Source organism: Nesoenas mayeri, assembly GCF_963082525.1.
Source record: "Nesoenas mayeri genome assembly, chromosome: 2".
In the NCBI taxonomy this organism is placed as follows: Eukaryota; Metazoa; Chordata; class Aves; order Columbiformes; family Columbidae; genus Nesoenas; species Nesoenas mayeri.
This window is the reverse complement of record NC_137543.1, coordinates 50,831,727-50,847,742: the sequence shown is the minus strand read 5'-3', so window position 1 is coordinate 50,847,742 and position 16,016 is coordinate 50,831,727. Positions and strand designations below refer to the sequence as shown.

General features: G+C 35.3%; 1 protein-coding gene across 2 annotated transcripts in view; it reads left to right on the top strand.

The window, feature by feature from the left end:
- The window catches only part of MIB1 (MIB E3 ubiquitin protein ligase 1), a 73,270-nt gene extending 62,791 nt beyond the window's left edge, over positions 1 to 10,479 (top strand). The window contains exons 17-21 of one of the 2 annotated variants that reach the window (XM_080339267.1): positions 288 to 480; positions 2,031 to 2,109; positions 3,658 to 3,771; positions 4,857 to 4,957; positions 9,483 to 10,479. In XM_080339267.1, coding sequence (XP_080195393.1) covers positions 288 to 480; positions 2,031 to 2,109; positions 3,658 to 3,771; positions 4,857 to 4,957; positions 9,483 to 9,623 — 628 coding nt within the window. In that variant the 3' untranslated portion in view covers positions 9,624 to 10,479. Of the gene's footprint in view, positions 1 to 287; positions 481 to 2,030; positions 2,110 to 3,657; positions 3,772 to 4,856; positions 4,958 to 7,788; positions 7,874 to 9,482 lie in introns of those variants that run through there. The other variant, XM_080339268.1, reaches the window with a different exon arrangement.
- The last annotated feature ends 5,537 nt before the right edge of the window (positions 10,480 to 16,016 follow it).

The following is a 16,016-nucleotide window of genomic DNA, read 5'->3' as shown; positions in this document are numbered from 1 at the left end:
ATTAATAAAGTAAACTCTTGGGATGGGAGGGAAGAGTTTTTTACGTTCACGAGATGCTATTCTAACTTGTGTGGCCTGTTCCTGTTCAATGTCTTAATTGAATGTGTGACCTTGCACTCTGGTGCCAACTGTACATTTGGGAAAATGCTGTTTGGATTGCTTTATGATGATACACTGATGCCTGAACACATAGGAACATATAGATAAACAGCCAATTGATGTGCATTTTAAATTACGAGTTTTAAAAAATTCTTAGAAGTAAATTTGACTGCAAAGTTTCTTTGTAGTGGTCAGGTTGGATCCCGAAGTCCATCTATGATCAACAATGATTCTGAAACCTTAGAAGAATGTATGGTGTGTTCAGACATGAAGAGAGATACCCTGTTCGGCCCATGTGGACACATTGCCACGTGTTCTCTGTGCTCACCACGGGTGAAAAAATGCCTCATCTGTAAAGAACAAGTTCAGTCTAGGACAAAGGTAAAAACTTCCAAAGTTTATTGGTTCTCTTTCTGCTTTTAATGGAAAAGTTAAAAAAAAAAAGAAGACGTCAAGGAAAAGTGTAGTATATTTTCAGCAGTATTTTGCCTTACAGGTGTCTCACCGGACGGAATTAATTTTGCATTGTAATGATATCTTGTCCCAAAATTGTGTGTTACTCTTTTGTGTTTGCCTACATTCATGTCCTACCTGCCCCTCATTCTCTCCCCACATTTCAATGTCTTTATTGTTCAGGTCCTCGGAGTTCCTAATACAGGCACCTGTGGATGCTTTGTACCCTGAGTTAGTTAATATATGCTTGTTTTTGAAGTTAATAATTATATTCTACTTTCACCTTCTCTTTCTTTGGAGTAATGAATTTCATTATGCTGTCTTTCTTCCTCAAGAGTATCAAATAGTTGCACCCTCTTTTGGGGACCTAACACCAGTAAAGTCCTCAGGTTTCTCAAATAGTTGCTGCCAAATATTTGTGACTTTATGGGTGCATCCTCATTGCTTTTCTGTTTGAGTATTCTTTTATTCCCTATAACCACCAAGTCTTGTCCTTCTGTTGCTATTTGGCTGTTTTTTAAAAAATAAAATAATCTAATGTTCCACACACAGGTTTTCTGATCTGTAGAAAGTCCATTCTATTATTTTTATCTTTTTCCAAACGCATTTGACTAGTCCACTCCTGTGGTATTTTTTTTTTCACTGCCTCAGAGTAAATATAGTAAATATGAACTTGTACTGGTTTTACTATTCACTCTCTTATTCTTATAGTGTTCACTGTTCTGCCATGATCATTTTCAAAGCCCAAATGTTAACATAGTGTGAGCTCCTTTTCTCTAGACTTTCTTTATGGTCAGTGAAAAGGTTCTGCCACTGATTCAGTGATTCACTGATTCCAATCATCCATCTGCTTGAGCTAATCTATGAAAATCAGTTTTCCCAGGTGAAAGCTAACCTTTGTGGATAACCTTTCTTTGATTCCTTTTGCTAAATTAGACTGAGTGGAATATCTCTTCAATCCTTTTCTTATGCTATTTTATGTAAAAGCTTACGGTCACATCTGTGAGGTTAAGACATTAGTGAACCTGGACAGCAGTTCTATGAACTGGAAGAGGCAGTCCAGGCCAGTATGAATGGAGTGGTATATGGTGCCTATGGTCACACTATATATACAGTTCACCACATTAAAGAGCTTGAGAAACCCTAGCCCAGAATATTAAAACAAATTACTCTAAAAGTCTCTTCTAAGAGAATTTAAGTATATATCATGGAACAAAGAAGGAGAAAAGAATAAAGAAAAATAAACATGTACTGTCTTGGTTGCTTCTCTGTGCCTATCAGTGTACTGAACATATAAATATTGTCAGTAAATAACTATTCTTAGAAGTCAGTATGATGACTCATTTAAGTTGCATTTTGAGGTGCTGAATTAGTTAAAATAACACTAGGTGTAGCTTCTTAAAGTCCATGTGCCTTGTCAAAGAATAAATTTAGAGAGCAGGAGATAAACTTCTCATATGTGTGTTTATTCCTTACAGATTGAAGAATGTGTAGTATGTTCAGACAAAAAGGCAGCAGTGCTCTTCCAGCCTTGTGGTCACATGTGTGCTTGTGAAAGTAAGTAATCTTGTCAGGAAGTTCTTTTTGCAGTAATTTTGAAACAGAACATTTTCAGTCAGATCGCTAAAAGCTCATGGACAATCTGACTTCAGGTCCAATTTACTTGATAAACTCATGTGATGGTCAGAATTTTGGGATTATTTGGTGTGTGGTAATGTGGAGGCCAAACTGCAAATGTTCAAAAATTCAGAAAGCAAGTGCTCTTCCAAATGAATTATTTAATTGTGAGTAGGCTTGCTGGGATTATAAAAACCTGCTGTATATTGTTAAGGCTTGTGAAGTAATTAGAATTAATTCTGTTGCTTTGTTGCAGCTTTTTTGGGGATGGGGCATTCAGATGTGCAAATGGTGTTTAAAAGTAATATTGTAAATAAATATTTGATATGCTTCATTACTGATCTACAGATTTGCATAAAGGCTATATTTTTCCCTAAAAGACACATCATATATCTTTGTAAAGAGCATCAGTTATGATTCACTCTGATTTATCTTGTGTAGCCAAAAAAAAAAAAAAAGACATAAGAAATCTCCGGCTTGTTTGTTTGTTTGTTTTGAGAATATGTGGATGAGAATGCAGTCACCACCTTGTGACCAGACATTTCAGGGTTTTGTTGAAGGGACATTTGCCTAGAGAAGAGCAGTCCTTGTTGCTGAGGTTGTACCTAAGAGTCTTACTGAGTCTCACTAAAGAAGTCTAGTTTCTTCCTCTGTTGTGGCTGAGAGACCTGACATTGAATCACTGACCTCACAGTTCTCCTGATCTGGCCTATTTCACTGTCTTCAGTTGAAAGATGATGGGAGAAGTTCTTTTGGTGAGTTTCCCAGGAAGAGGACAGCAGAAGGATTAGTTGCTGTGGTGAAGGATTTGAGCAGTGAAATGCACATCACGAAGTCTAAGCTGTAACAAGGACAGCAAAAGGTTTAACAGATACAGATTGTTTCCAGCTTATTTTCTGGACATCATGTTCAAGCAGGATGAGTGTCTTTAATTTTGTGTAGTGTATAGGGCTCACTCAGTTGCTTCACAGATTGATTCCTCAGCATTTATGAGACATAATCCTTTGTCTTTTGTAGAAGAATTAGCTTCCTTTCTAGGATTATAACAAAAGATACAGGTTTATTCTTTTGCGAGTAAGGAACCACACCTGTTTGCCTCTGGAGTGTTAGGACAGTAGGTGAGATCCTTTGTTCTAGAGGTAATCTAAGCATTCTTTGTAGTTCTGCTCTCAAATGTGTATGATTTTCCTCTTTTAACATACCTAATTCTTGTCGAATAAACATCCATTTGGAGAAAGGGGAACCTGCTTGCTTGAAATATGTTAAAGGAAGATAAACAGAATAGGTTTACTTTGAATCCCAAACTACACATGGCTTATAGATGTAATTTGCAGAAAATGTGAAGATTAACACAAGTTGTTATTTGTATTACAAGCATCTATTATGGCATTCCTATATAATTACTGTGAATAAACAAGCTCATGGATAGGAAAAAAAAAAAAAAGAAATAGTAGGATTCAGAGTTAATTTATTCTTCTGTCCTCTCAGATTGTGCAAGCTTGATGAAGAAATGTGTACAATGCCGGGCAGTGGTTGAGCGAAGAGTGCCTTTCATAATGTGCTGCGGAGGGAAAGGTACAGAAGATACCACTGATGATATTTGTGAGTGACTCCAGAACCCATACGCTTTCACGTTCCCCCAACAACTTCTTATTCTCGTTCTTTTAAATGAGCTAAATCTTTCCTCTCCTTTCTAAAGAAAAGTTTGATAAAAACAGTGTTAAGCCAGGTATCTGTATGCTGTTTTCACTACTTGCTGCATTGGTAGCAGCAGATGAAATGGTAACACCAGTATTAATGTCCTATGAAGCAAAAGCTGAAGAGTCTTTATCATTGTACACATGAGCAAATAAATGTATTTTTTTTTCTTTTTTACTTCTGGAACTCTGACTGATAAAGAAATGGTAAATATCTTGCATCTAGGTACAAGCAACTTCCATGACAGATTGTCTGGTTTAACATCTCCTGCTTTGACTAGTTTTTAAACTTCTTGTGACTTCTCCCAATAACTTCTGTGAATTATTTGTATTTATTCTGTTTGTATATGTATGATACACAGTGTTTGAATTGAGTTTATGGGAATTGGAATATTAGGTCATTCTTAGCATACTGTTCCTAAATAGATAAATATAATAATCCTTGAAATCAGGTTTTTAATGGACTGGAAATCTAAAATTTGTAATTTGAAATACTAATTTTTTCTGTTTCTTATAGTAACAGTGCTTCCTGAATCAGTCAAATACAGAAATTTTAACATGAGCTTGTTCAAATTTTGAATAAATTACTTCCAAGATGCTTGTGCAGTTTTGAACACCAAATAGATTGAGCTGTGTAGATAAAAACATCTTTAAAATGTGAAAGGATTTGGCTTTGCTTTTTACATGTGTAAAAACCTACTGCAGGAACTTCACCAACAGATTAAAACTCTGAGAGCATTAAGGGGCTACAGGCATTTTGAGCATCATTATTGAGGAAATCTTTGTCAAAGAAGCATTGCCACTAGACTCAGAGAAGTTCTTTATGAATTGAACTGCATTGGTGTTGTAGTGAATTTAATTAGATTGTCAAGTATGTTTGGCTAATGTTATTTCAGATAATTGAAAAATTGTAGTTAGTATGCTGGAAAGAATTATTTCTGTTGTGTTAGATTGATGCATAATCACATCTTTGTTTTCTCTAAATTACAGCAAGTGGAAACATTCCAGTTTTGCAGAAAGACAAAGACAACACCAATGTCAATGCAGATGTACAGAAGCTGCAGCAACAGTTACAAGACATCAAGGAACAGGTAAAAGTGCTGAATAAAAATTTCATAGACACCTAAAATAATTGAAAAAAAACAATGCATCCTCTATGATTTTAAAACAAAATGACATGTTGAAGTGCTTCAGTTCCTAAATTTTACTTTAAAAAACAATATCTTGTGTGTGTGATGTGGCTTGTATGTCTTCTATGTATAAGTTTTTTAAAAAAAAGAAGTTACCATGTTCGATAATCCATCTGTTAGAGTGTCTGTGTTGGCGTGGCTAAAAAAGGATGCTCTGCCCAGTCAGTATGTTCTCTGTGTGCTTAGCTGACCTGAATGTATAGGTACAGCAGAAGCTGTTTTCACAGAACAGTAATAAAAGTAGATATTCTTGACTGTTCTGTCACTACCTCAATGTTTACTTGTCTGTTCATGAAGTAGCTTTGAATAAATGCTGGTAGTTACCTGTCATATGAAGTATTTACTCTTCAAAAAACTGTGTGGTTGCAAAACTAAAAGCTTTGAAAGCTTTAACCTCAGTGGCATGTGCGTGAAGAGCTGTTCCTGTCATATGGAGACCTGGACAACACCCCAGTGACAGAAACTCAAATATCCAATTCAAAACAGATTCCTTTGTAGTTTTTGTCCGTAAAAGAACATGCAGATTAAAAATTGTTGTTTGAAAAAATGCATATCTGTCTTGACAATAACATCTGGAGTTTCTAGATATTTCTGATGTCTTATATCTACTGTTGAGCTTCTGTTTTACTTTTTAACATTGAATTGAAAGAGTAAGGTTACTACTTGGGCATTTAAAATGATGCAAAACATGCAGATGGATGCTTCAATACAAGTCATTATTTTCTTCAGATATATTTTTTTCTTTTCTAGTTAACTTATTCTAGGAGTTTAGAAAAGATGGGAGTTCTATTTGGGTATGCTAATACTATGTATAGGGACATGAAAGGAAAACTTGGTTTTGCAGTTTTTCTTCTTGATTAGATGTGATCTCAGTTTTTTTCAGTTTTCCTTGTGTGCTCTTTTATTTGTAACAATTTTGTCTTACCTTTGGGATTTGCCAGCCACAAGCTTGCTAATACCAGAAAGTTATGCTGTATTACAGAGATGAGAATAATTGCTTTATACATGTCATTTTCTACTTGTATTTTCTGATTTTTCCTATTTGCAGTAGTAAGCAAGATCTAATACCGGAGTTCTTTGAGAATTTAAGTGCTCTCTTTTGCTTTGAAGTGCCCTTTCGTCCAATAATTTATTTTAAATGAGCCTAAAACTGAAGGTTGTTCAATGCCTCTGACTCGAAAGAGGTGGTTCTTGTCATTCTTGTGTGCATCTTTGCTTGAGACTCTTTCATGCTTTCCTTGGTGTTTTTTTCTGCTTAGTCTAGTGACAGTGAGTTGTATATCATGCTTGTGAATAGCACGTTGGATTTGATGAAAATTAGTCATGTCATCTTCTAAATTTGTGCTTGACGTGATGCTCAGCATTCCACTATAATTGTGGATTCTTTTGATTTGTGTTTGAACAGTTTAGTCTTCAAGTTACATTGATTTTTTTCTACTTAAAAGTAAGTTGTTCTGTTTCAGGAGGTATAATCCCGAGTTTCAACTCATACCTTCAATGATAATCTAATATGTTAGTGCAGCAAGCTTTTAAAACCATTTCTGGTGCCATGCAGAAGTGATGCTGATGTCATCAGAATCTCCCACATCTGATGACCAGACCATTCTTCAGTTAACCCTTTTGACTGTAATTGCAATACCTTCACTCCATTTTGTACATAATCACCATCATCTGTTTAATATCTTATGTATGTTCGTTCTCCATACTTACACCACTTTCTCCTTAAAAATAAATTTGTCACTGTGCACCTGTATATTGTTGGAAAAAAATGGTTTTAGTAGTGAGGAATTGGTATTTCAAGCAGTTTAAAACATCTTGTTAGTGGTAAAAACTGATCTGAATTGCAAACCTGGTTATACTTAAAGGTGTGATGAGCACTTTTTTCTGACTACTACATAATTCTCACATAGAACAGGTATAGTGTCTTTTTGTATCATTTGTTTTCCTTTGAAAGATGATAGTCAAAAGTTTCATGCAGATAAACCACACTCCACTTTTTTTATTTCATGGCCAAAACATTCTACCAAAGTAATAGAAGAACAGAAGCAGATATTGCTGATTTCCTGCTGCTGTTGCACGAATTGGGTATAAGGCATGCAGTGAACTTCTACAGTCCACTGTAGAAGTGCATATAAGCTGGTGGTTAAGTAATGAATGCACCTCGAAAGTTGGATAAAACTAAGTTATTTGGGCTCATATTGCACTGGGAAACTGCTCAACTAATTGAGAAAACCCTTGTCAGAATAGAATGGCAAAACAAACAGGAAATTTGGTCCTGCCAGGTGAATTTTCCTGCTGTATAAAGTAGCTTAAAGTGATATCATATAAAGAAATGAAACAGCTAATGTATTTTAAATACTCTGTTTTTGTGCTATGCAGGAGGAATTGGGCAATTTGCTAATACTGCATGCAATTGCAGAAAAGATCTATGACATGAAAATGTTAAGATTTCTGTGCTTCACTGAATTAAATAACCAAACTAATTTATTTGATTTTTAAAAAATTATTATTTCTGAGCCCCTTGATGGGTGTTTTCATTTTCAAATGAAGATGTGGCATTTGGAGAAGAAGGGGCCATTGTAACAACTTCAGTAACTCTGACATTTACGTACAAAGGCACATAATTAACTAAAAAGCATAGAATAAAAGCTACAAGTTTTTTCTCTAAATATAAGATTTTTGGGCTTGCTTTGTCAGTCCTTTGTCAAAAGACATCATGTCAACTTTGTCAGGTTATGGACATTTGTCACAGCACAGCTATATATGCATTTGGAAACAGCTTTTTCATGGGTATTTGAAGACTGAAGGCTACCGGAGGAAGAATGCTCAGTTGCCTCATTGGGATGTGCAGGTGATGACTTCATATGGATAAGTAAGCAGGACTGACTGGCAGTTGGTCTTTTGCAAATATTTAGTTTAAGAGGGTTTTGTTACAATACTGTGGAAATTCTGACAAAGCTGTAGCACAAGCTGGCGTTTTTGGGAAGAGTGAAGGGGGTTTTGTAAACACAAATTGACATAAGGTTTTATCTGGAAGCTTTACGATCCTGGTAGCCCATTATACTGGTATCCTGGAGATTAAAATAGGGATTTGACCGGATTCCATGCCAATTTAAACAACTGTGTCTAAGCAGACTGATGGTGACTCTTTTTTCTGGTTCTCAGTTAAGCTGTCTACCCTAGGAAGTGATACTTATTGATTCCATAGAAAGTGTGCTTTAAGGTTATACTGAATAGGCTTCCTGCTGTGGATTCTCCCTCTGATAAGATGAACAAACTGAAGTAAACCCCAAATGATGAGAATGGAAACAAGTCACACGTGCAAGTTGGTGATAAAATGAATTTGCATTTGAAATACCAGCCCTGTCACCATTTCATATTACATACGAGATTTACATTTATAAGTGTTAAATATGAATAGTGTGTCTCACATCTAAGGACATTTTAGATTTGATTTGTTGGACTATAGAATGGTCTTAACAATTATAATCTATTATAACATCTGTTCAATTACTAACTTTTGATAAACTGTTATAAATGAAATACTAATATGGCTGCAATATATTTATGGTGAAGGAACATGCCTTACCAAAACTTCAATTTCTGCATGTGACAAAAGGTGAAGGACGTTGTTCCTTAGTGCCTTGGTACAAAATGAACTTTGCTGTTGACAGACTTTAGGAGATCCTTTTTGAGCATTGGCTGTGACTTTAACGTTCAGCAGTTAAAACTGATTTTAAAAGTTTGTTGTGCTACTGTTATAACTGAAGGTCACGTATTTATTAAATTGTTCTTCATTTGAAACTCAAGGTTCTTCATTTGATACTTGTTTGAAAAATCTAGATAGCTTCCATGAACAAAGGCCAGAATTACCAGTATTGAATCTTTATGTGTAATATTGATTATGCAGCATTTTTATTATTTTTGCATGTGTTCGGTGCTTGCTTAGTGTTTAAAGGTAAGTATGTGAATGGCTGGGTAGTCTGAGAAGTTGGGAAAACATTCCCCAGGCATTGCATGCGTACAGCTGTTTGTGTTTGTTCCTTGGAAGTTTACATTACATAAAGGGGAATGTTGCTGAAGAATTTCTTAATGTTGCAAGGTTGGGTAATGATGTTGAAAATGTGATGTTAACCTACTACTGAATAGCCTTACTTAAAAGGATTATATTTGGGGAAGAAAGCTACATATTTTTTGTGTCATGATGGTGCAGGAAAAGCCCAAATATTCTAAGTCAATATGAAATAAAAATGTGATTTAAAAAAAGATATCAGTTTTCAGGTTAATGGCCGGGTTCTGCTATGGAAATAGTCTGCTACTCTTAAGAAGGCATAATTATTGTTAAATTTCAATAATTTATATATTTCATACTCAATATTATATCACTACTGCCATTGACTATATGATGTGCCAAAATGTTTTACAGACTATGTGTCCTGTCTGTTTGGACCGTCTGAAGAATATGATCTTTCTCTGTGGCCATGGAACATGTCAGCTTTGTGGAGACCGAATGAGTGAATGCCCTATATGTCGCAAGGCAATTGAACGAAGGATCCTTTTGTATTAAGTAGTGGAACCAGTGTCTTTTATTAGCTTATGAAATAGTAAGGACATTTTGATGATTTAAAGCTCCTTGAGTTTGAAAGGCGGTAGAGGGTTCTAATGAAAACATTTCTAATACTGTAGCACAGTTTCTTTACATGGTAATTGTTTAAAGACTGTGAACACACCAAATAAGAGAACAGTATTTGAACAGTCAGCTTTTAGCATTACTGTTAACATCTAAAGCTGAAGCTAATTGAAAGCAGTCTTTTTTCATTTTCTTTGTCTTCTTCTTCCCCTTAAAGTGTAAAGGGACAATCTTATTTTGGTTTTGTGGTTTTTTTTTAATGTATGTATTGGCTGTCAAGTGATGTAAGGGGTTTTTTGTATTGTCAGTTAATATCAAATATAAATATTTAGGATTTTTTTGTTTTATGCTTTTCTGGAGAATGTTCCGATTTCCTGTGACAGTTATGATGCACAAGAATTTCTGTCTTGAAATATAAAATAACGCAAAATCAATACAAAGTGTATACACAGTAGTAATAAATATCATACTATTCCCATAAGATCAGGCCTCAAAATACAACGTTAAAGTAATTCTAACTTTACCTTTGTTGCTGAGGATGGATTGGGAAGGAAACAGTAAAAAGAAAAATCTGATCCAGAAATATTATGTTCCCAAAACTGCACTTTAGTCTAACAGGTTCAAGCTAACTTCAGTAGTGAACTTTCTCATTCTGCTAACCACATAATTTTGTATGGAATTGCTTTTAACTTGATTGGAAAGGAAAACATTTGAGCAATGAGTTAGTTATTCATTTCAGATGAGTGAATTTGATCAGTTATAGAGGAACATATATATGTGTATATAAATTTCTGGGTCTATGAATTAGGAAGAACGAGAGATTCTGCAAGATGTCCTCTCTCAAATTCTTTTACTGTCTTCAGGCAAATAGTGTCAACAGCAAAAGAGAAGATGTAATATTGCTTATTCATCTAAGTCAGGTGTTAACACCAGAACCTATCTGTGAACATGAATGGATAATACTGCAAATGAAGATACTGCTGACAGAGCAGTGAATTTTGTGAGCCGTGCCTAGGTGAGCTCAAGTTGGCTGAAGGAGTTAGCCGTCACTGACCTGACAAACAGGTGTTCCTGACCCCCAAAAATGCTGCTGTCAGGAACGGATGGAAGAAAATATGCTGATTTAAGGATCTCTTGTAGCTAAAAGGAATGTGTGCTTACTCCTAAGTAATTTAGCGGTTTTCTGAGTGCATAGTTTATATAGTCCTTGCCATTGTGCAGACTTGATTTGGATGTGCCCTTGCAGAACAATGAAGAAATCCATGCTGGAGTCACTTAGGTGCCTTACTTGCAGCTAAGATTAATTTATCATTTAATTCTCATTGCTTGTGTCAAAAAAACATGGAAAAAGGGGTATTTCAGGGGCAGATCCAAGTAAGAGTAAAGGCATAAAATTGTGATCTCTTCAGAAGATGTCTTGATCTTTTGAAGCTTAAGTTGATATGCATGAGTTGTGCAAACATTGGCAGAAGTCTCAGAGGAATGTTACTAGTAAACTGTAAAGACAGAACTTTTAACTGGTAAAGTTTAAACACTGGGTAGTTTTCCAGGAAATAACTACAGTAATATATTGGAAAAATGTATGCAGAGTGGCTTTTGACATAGCAAAAGGATGTAATACACAGTCTTTCTATATCCATCTTTGATCCTGATCTGGAATTGCAGATGTTCATAATTCATTTCTCTAATTTTTCATTGGACACAGTCTCAATCTGGAATCAATATAATATTGTGTTTTATTTTGTATAGTAATAGTCATCTGTTCTCAGATAATCTGTGTATCTGTTTTTTTGGCCAAATGAAATAGCCCTCTCTTTCCTTGCTTCTTGAGTCCCTATTCTAAAATACCAGAATTTCAAGGAGCTTTGGAAAGTTTTGATACAGGGATTTTTTTTTTCAGATCAGCATTTCACTATGTCCACTTAAGCTCTGAGGGCACCTGACTGCCCACTGCAATTTTTGTTTGGCCAATATCTATGTCACTAAGTCTGATACTTTTTTTGGTAGCTTATTTGAGAGCTGAACTTTCAGTAATAGGCTTCACTTTCCTGTCAGTCTCTACAAATAATTACATACTAGGACATGCCATTTGACAATCCGTTCTGAGTTTGATCCTGTAGTGCATCAGATCTGCACCTCTATTTCCTCTGGCTCTGGTAGACTTATTTCAAATATTGTGTCCTATTTATTCGTCAAGGGGACCTCTATAAACTGTTGTCAGCACAAAGACAGGGTGGATTTCTTCTTGATAACGCAGTTCAAAACTGAAACCTCAGTATAGCAGTTGGCATTTTTCACTGGAACAAGCCAGAATTACTTGAAAGTACTTCAAATATGCATCAGTTGGACAATTCAGCTGAGTAAGAACAGATCTAGAACATCCTGGGTGGGAAACTGGAGTCAAAGTTAAATACTCCTTGTGTGCAGGAGGCACAGGTTGTAACAGAGATAAGTGCATGCTCTATTAGGCTTGTACTTTTCAACAGAGAAGCTGTAAGTTACTTTATAATGCTGTTAGTACTTGGATGCCATCATGGTCCTATGGAAATAGAGCAAATAACTGAAGGCCTTGCTATAGGAGCGACTGTAGTCTTCTATACTGTGGTCACACTGGATGTATGTGACTGCATAAAGGTTTGTGATTGGACTCATTGGGCAATGTTGGGTGCCAACTGAAATTCAAGTATGTCAGCACTGGGGATTTAATTTGATCCTATGATGGTGCCAGGAGAGGCTGCTGAATTGGTGAAACTAGGCAAGCTGAACACCATGGTTAAATTACTAATGTAGGCTTCTTATTAACAGGTGAAAGCGCTGTGTCTTATTGGGAAGGCTACACAGTGCTTGCCTTTCAGAAAACTTAAAGAGGAAAAATGTTTGCAAATCCAGTATCATTTTTGGAAATAGATATTTAGATTCACACACTGTCTTTGAATTCTGATGTAGAAGGTGAACTAGTGTTGTTGAGGAAGCTAGTAAATTCATTCACTCCATTTAGGCTGGTGTCATTTGTGCAATGTGCACAAAGTGCAAATGTTTAAGTGGATAATGCTTAAACAATTGAAGGATAGAAAGTGGAAGCTTGGTTGGAAGCTGAAGGGAATCATATTAATAACAGATAGGAGAGTTGAGGATATGTAATTGTGCCTCTGCCTTCAGCAAAAGATGCAAGTGCAAATCTGATTATCATCATCACTATTATTAGGGAGCAAAGTGAAAATGGGAGAAAAATCAGTAAGGCATTTATCTCTAATATACTGTAAAATTGTAAAATACAGGATTTGCAAGTTTTGTTTATTATTATTGTTATTATTCCCCCAGTATTTAATAGCAGTTTTGAAATTAAATTGGATAAAATATCTCGGTTTCTTTCTTGGAATAATCAGGAAGACACCTAATAATATATGTTGTTCAGATATGAGATATGCCCAGATGTTTAAGTAAAACAGTTTTCATGTTTTAAATGTAGTAAAATACATAAATGGTCACATTGGTACACAGTGACCTAAAGTATGAAGACAACCTGAGAGGCTAACAGAATATGCTAAATACTTGTAGATTGTTAACTTTTGTATAACAATTCCCCCCGCCCCCCAAACCTACTTTTACTCACATGGCACTTCTCAGAATTAGGACTATTGCTACCTACTTGCCATTTGTTGAAATACTGTGGACTTGTATGTTGGGCTTTGGAGGAATCCCTTTTTGATGAAGTGGATACGGAAGATTAGCCTGGCAAGAGAACAAACAAATTACTTTGTAAATGTGAAGTTTGATTAGAAGGTATTGTTCTTAACTTGGACTGGGTGAGGATATAGCAGATTTGCACAAGTACTTGTGCCTTGTTAGCATAGTCTTACAATCAGTATTTTAGCTTCTTTTAAAGACAGGAAATGGTCTTTATAAACTGAATTAAGTCCTTATTGTGTAGATATTTTCTAGAGTTATTTTATGTATGCCTAATTATTTTTAGCAGTGTTAATTGCAGAATTGCAGTTTGTGTAAATGCTAAATTGTTTGAAGAAGCTGCTTTGAGCTAGTGATCTAAGCTTCCTCTACAAAATCAAATGTCAGAAACTCAATTTTACTCTTCCAGTAGCAACTGGTGAACCGAAGAGCCTATCCTGTTCTTTGTGCTGCATGGGTCAAGTTTTCACTTAAAAAAACCCAACAACACTACAGCCTAACTTTTAGCAGTGCTACCTCCTTTCTGTCAAAGTACTGAATTCTTCTCTAGTTGTTCTTTGTCTTTGGGAAGGGATGGGGAACACATCAGTTTTGTTTCGCTTCATCGGTTTTGATGTCGGAGTACATGGCAAAGGTTTTTACTGGCTGTATAAATTACATACAATAGAAATGTGTGACTTGCCACAATGTACATTGTATATCAGTCTTGCATAAGTTGCTGGAATTTGTACTATTGTATTTTTATGCATTTCATAACTTGTTTGCATTGACAAAGCAAAACTGTTATCCGCAGAAGCTGTAGTATGTGCCATTTTTATAGATAAGCCTGTGGTAAATACAAAAGTTCTGACTCAGGGCTTTTTAACAACTTAAATGCTTTCACAATATTCTTCAGCACATCTTGGAGAATATTAGAGATTTAATGACTGTACAGTGCCTTGATAGAACTATTGAATGGGCAGCAGCCATAGAGACCTTACAGAATGCAGGTATCTTTTGAATCCAGTTGATGAATTGATGTTAATGTAACTGTAATACTCATGCCATGGATTTATAAACTTGTATATACTTTCTGTAAAGGAAAATTGGCAAATTAAGGTTTTGTTAAGCTTTCTGGAAGTTCTTTGATTGTCGTGGGGGTCTGAGTGGCATAATACTCAAATTTACAGAAGCACCATTTGAGACAAAGCTGATAAAATGTTCTGTATGTGACACTTTTAGAGTGATGGGAGAGGTCATTGTATAAACAAACATGTAAAAATACCTTATTTACTCTGGCCCAGTGAGTCTTTTGTAAGAGAGAAATAGTTGGCAACAATTCTGTATGTTTGCATGCTGTTTCATAGTTACAAAAATATACATCTTGTTTTGAGCTTCTAGGAAATACTGTCTTGGTCCCAAGCTTACTGTCTTTATGAATGCAAACTATTCATGTTAGAAAACAGGTTTTGCTGAACCGCAAGAACATTTTTGCTTTTGTTAAAAACGACTTTGTATTTTCAGTAAATTGTAGATTTTGACATGACTGTTTATTGGAGAAACTTAAGGTCGTCCGTGTGAATGTAGTGGATTTCTATATGCAGATAGCATTATGTAATTGCTTTAATTAAAACTGCTTAGCAAGGTCTAAGCGTTTCAAAGGAAATGCTAATGTACTGTATGGTTAATAAAACTTATTATATAAGATGTATACCTACTTTTTCCAAGGCTTTGATTTGAAAGTGTAGTTGAACTGAATTAATACTGATTTTTGTTGCACACATCATTGAGAAGGGAGCGGTGGCTCATTTGTCTTCCACCTTCTTGGTTGTAATGATGTTACATGTCACCACGGAATTAGAAAATTGTGTACCTGGACAAATTTTGGCAAACTCTGTTAGTTTTGACATAGAGTGTTTAAAAGCACACCGGACTGTATTTATTGAGAAGGTTTACAATCCAAACTTCAAAAATTTTGGGTTTTTTATGTATCCCTGAAGAGTGAATTTGTAGCGACCTCAGAAATGCTACATGCCTTTGAATCTCCCAGATACTCAAATACTGTTTTAGCAGCACAGTACAAGTGTGAAGCGTGGATTATGTTGTAACAACAAAAAGGTTGATTTTAAATTTTTATCTGTGGCATATGTGCAAATTTTTCTGTAAATATACAGTTCATAATACTGATTAGAGCTGCTGTTAAATTTATCTTAGATTCTGGGTTTACTTATAATTGAACGGCCTTTACAGATCTGCCTACATGAATGTGATAATCTAAAAATCTCCTGCCAGATACGGTAACTCCCATGTTCTGAGACAACAGGTGCTGCATTGTTTATACTTATAGGATTTGATTCAATGGATGCATTCAAAAATACATATGCCTAATGAAAGGCAACAAAACCAACCAGACTTTAATGGCGTAGTGTTTTAATTTATCATAGTGTACAGGTGAAAAATGAATTGACAGAATAAAAAGTTTGTTGCTCGCTTTCTTAGTTTAATTTTTCAAAATTTCTTCAACTTTGGTTTATTTGAAAACAGAATATTTTCAGATTTTTTTTTGACTTTTTGTTTGAAAGCAAGTGATGCAAATTGGTCAAAAGACATTTTAAGTAGCCACTTGTTTTTTGCTTTGTGACAGACAAGCGGTTCATGTAGTTT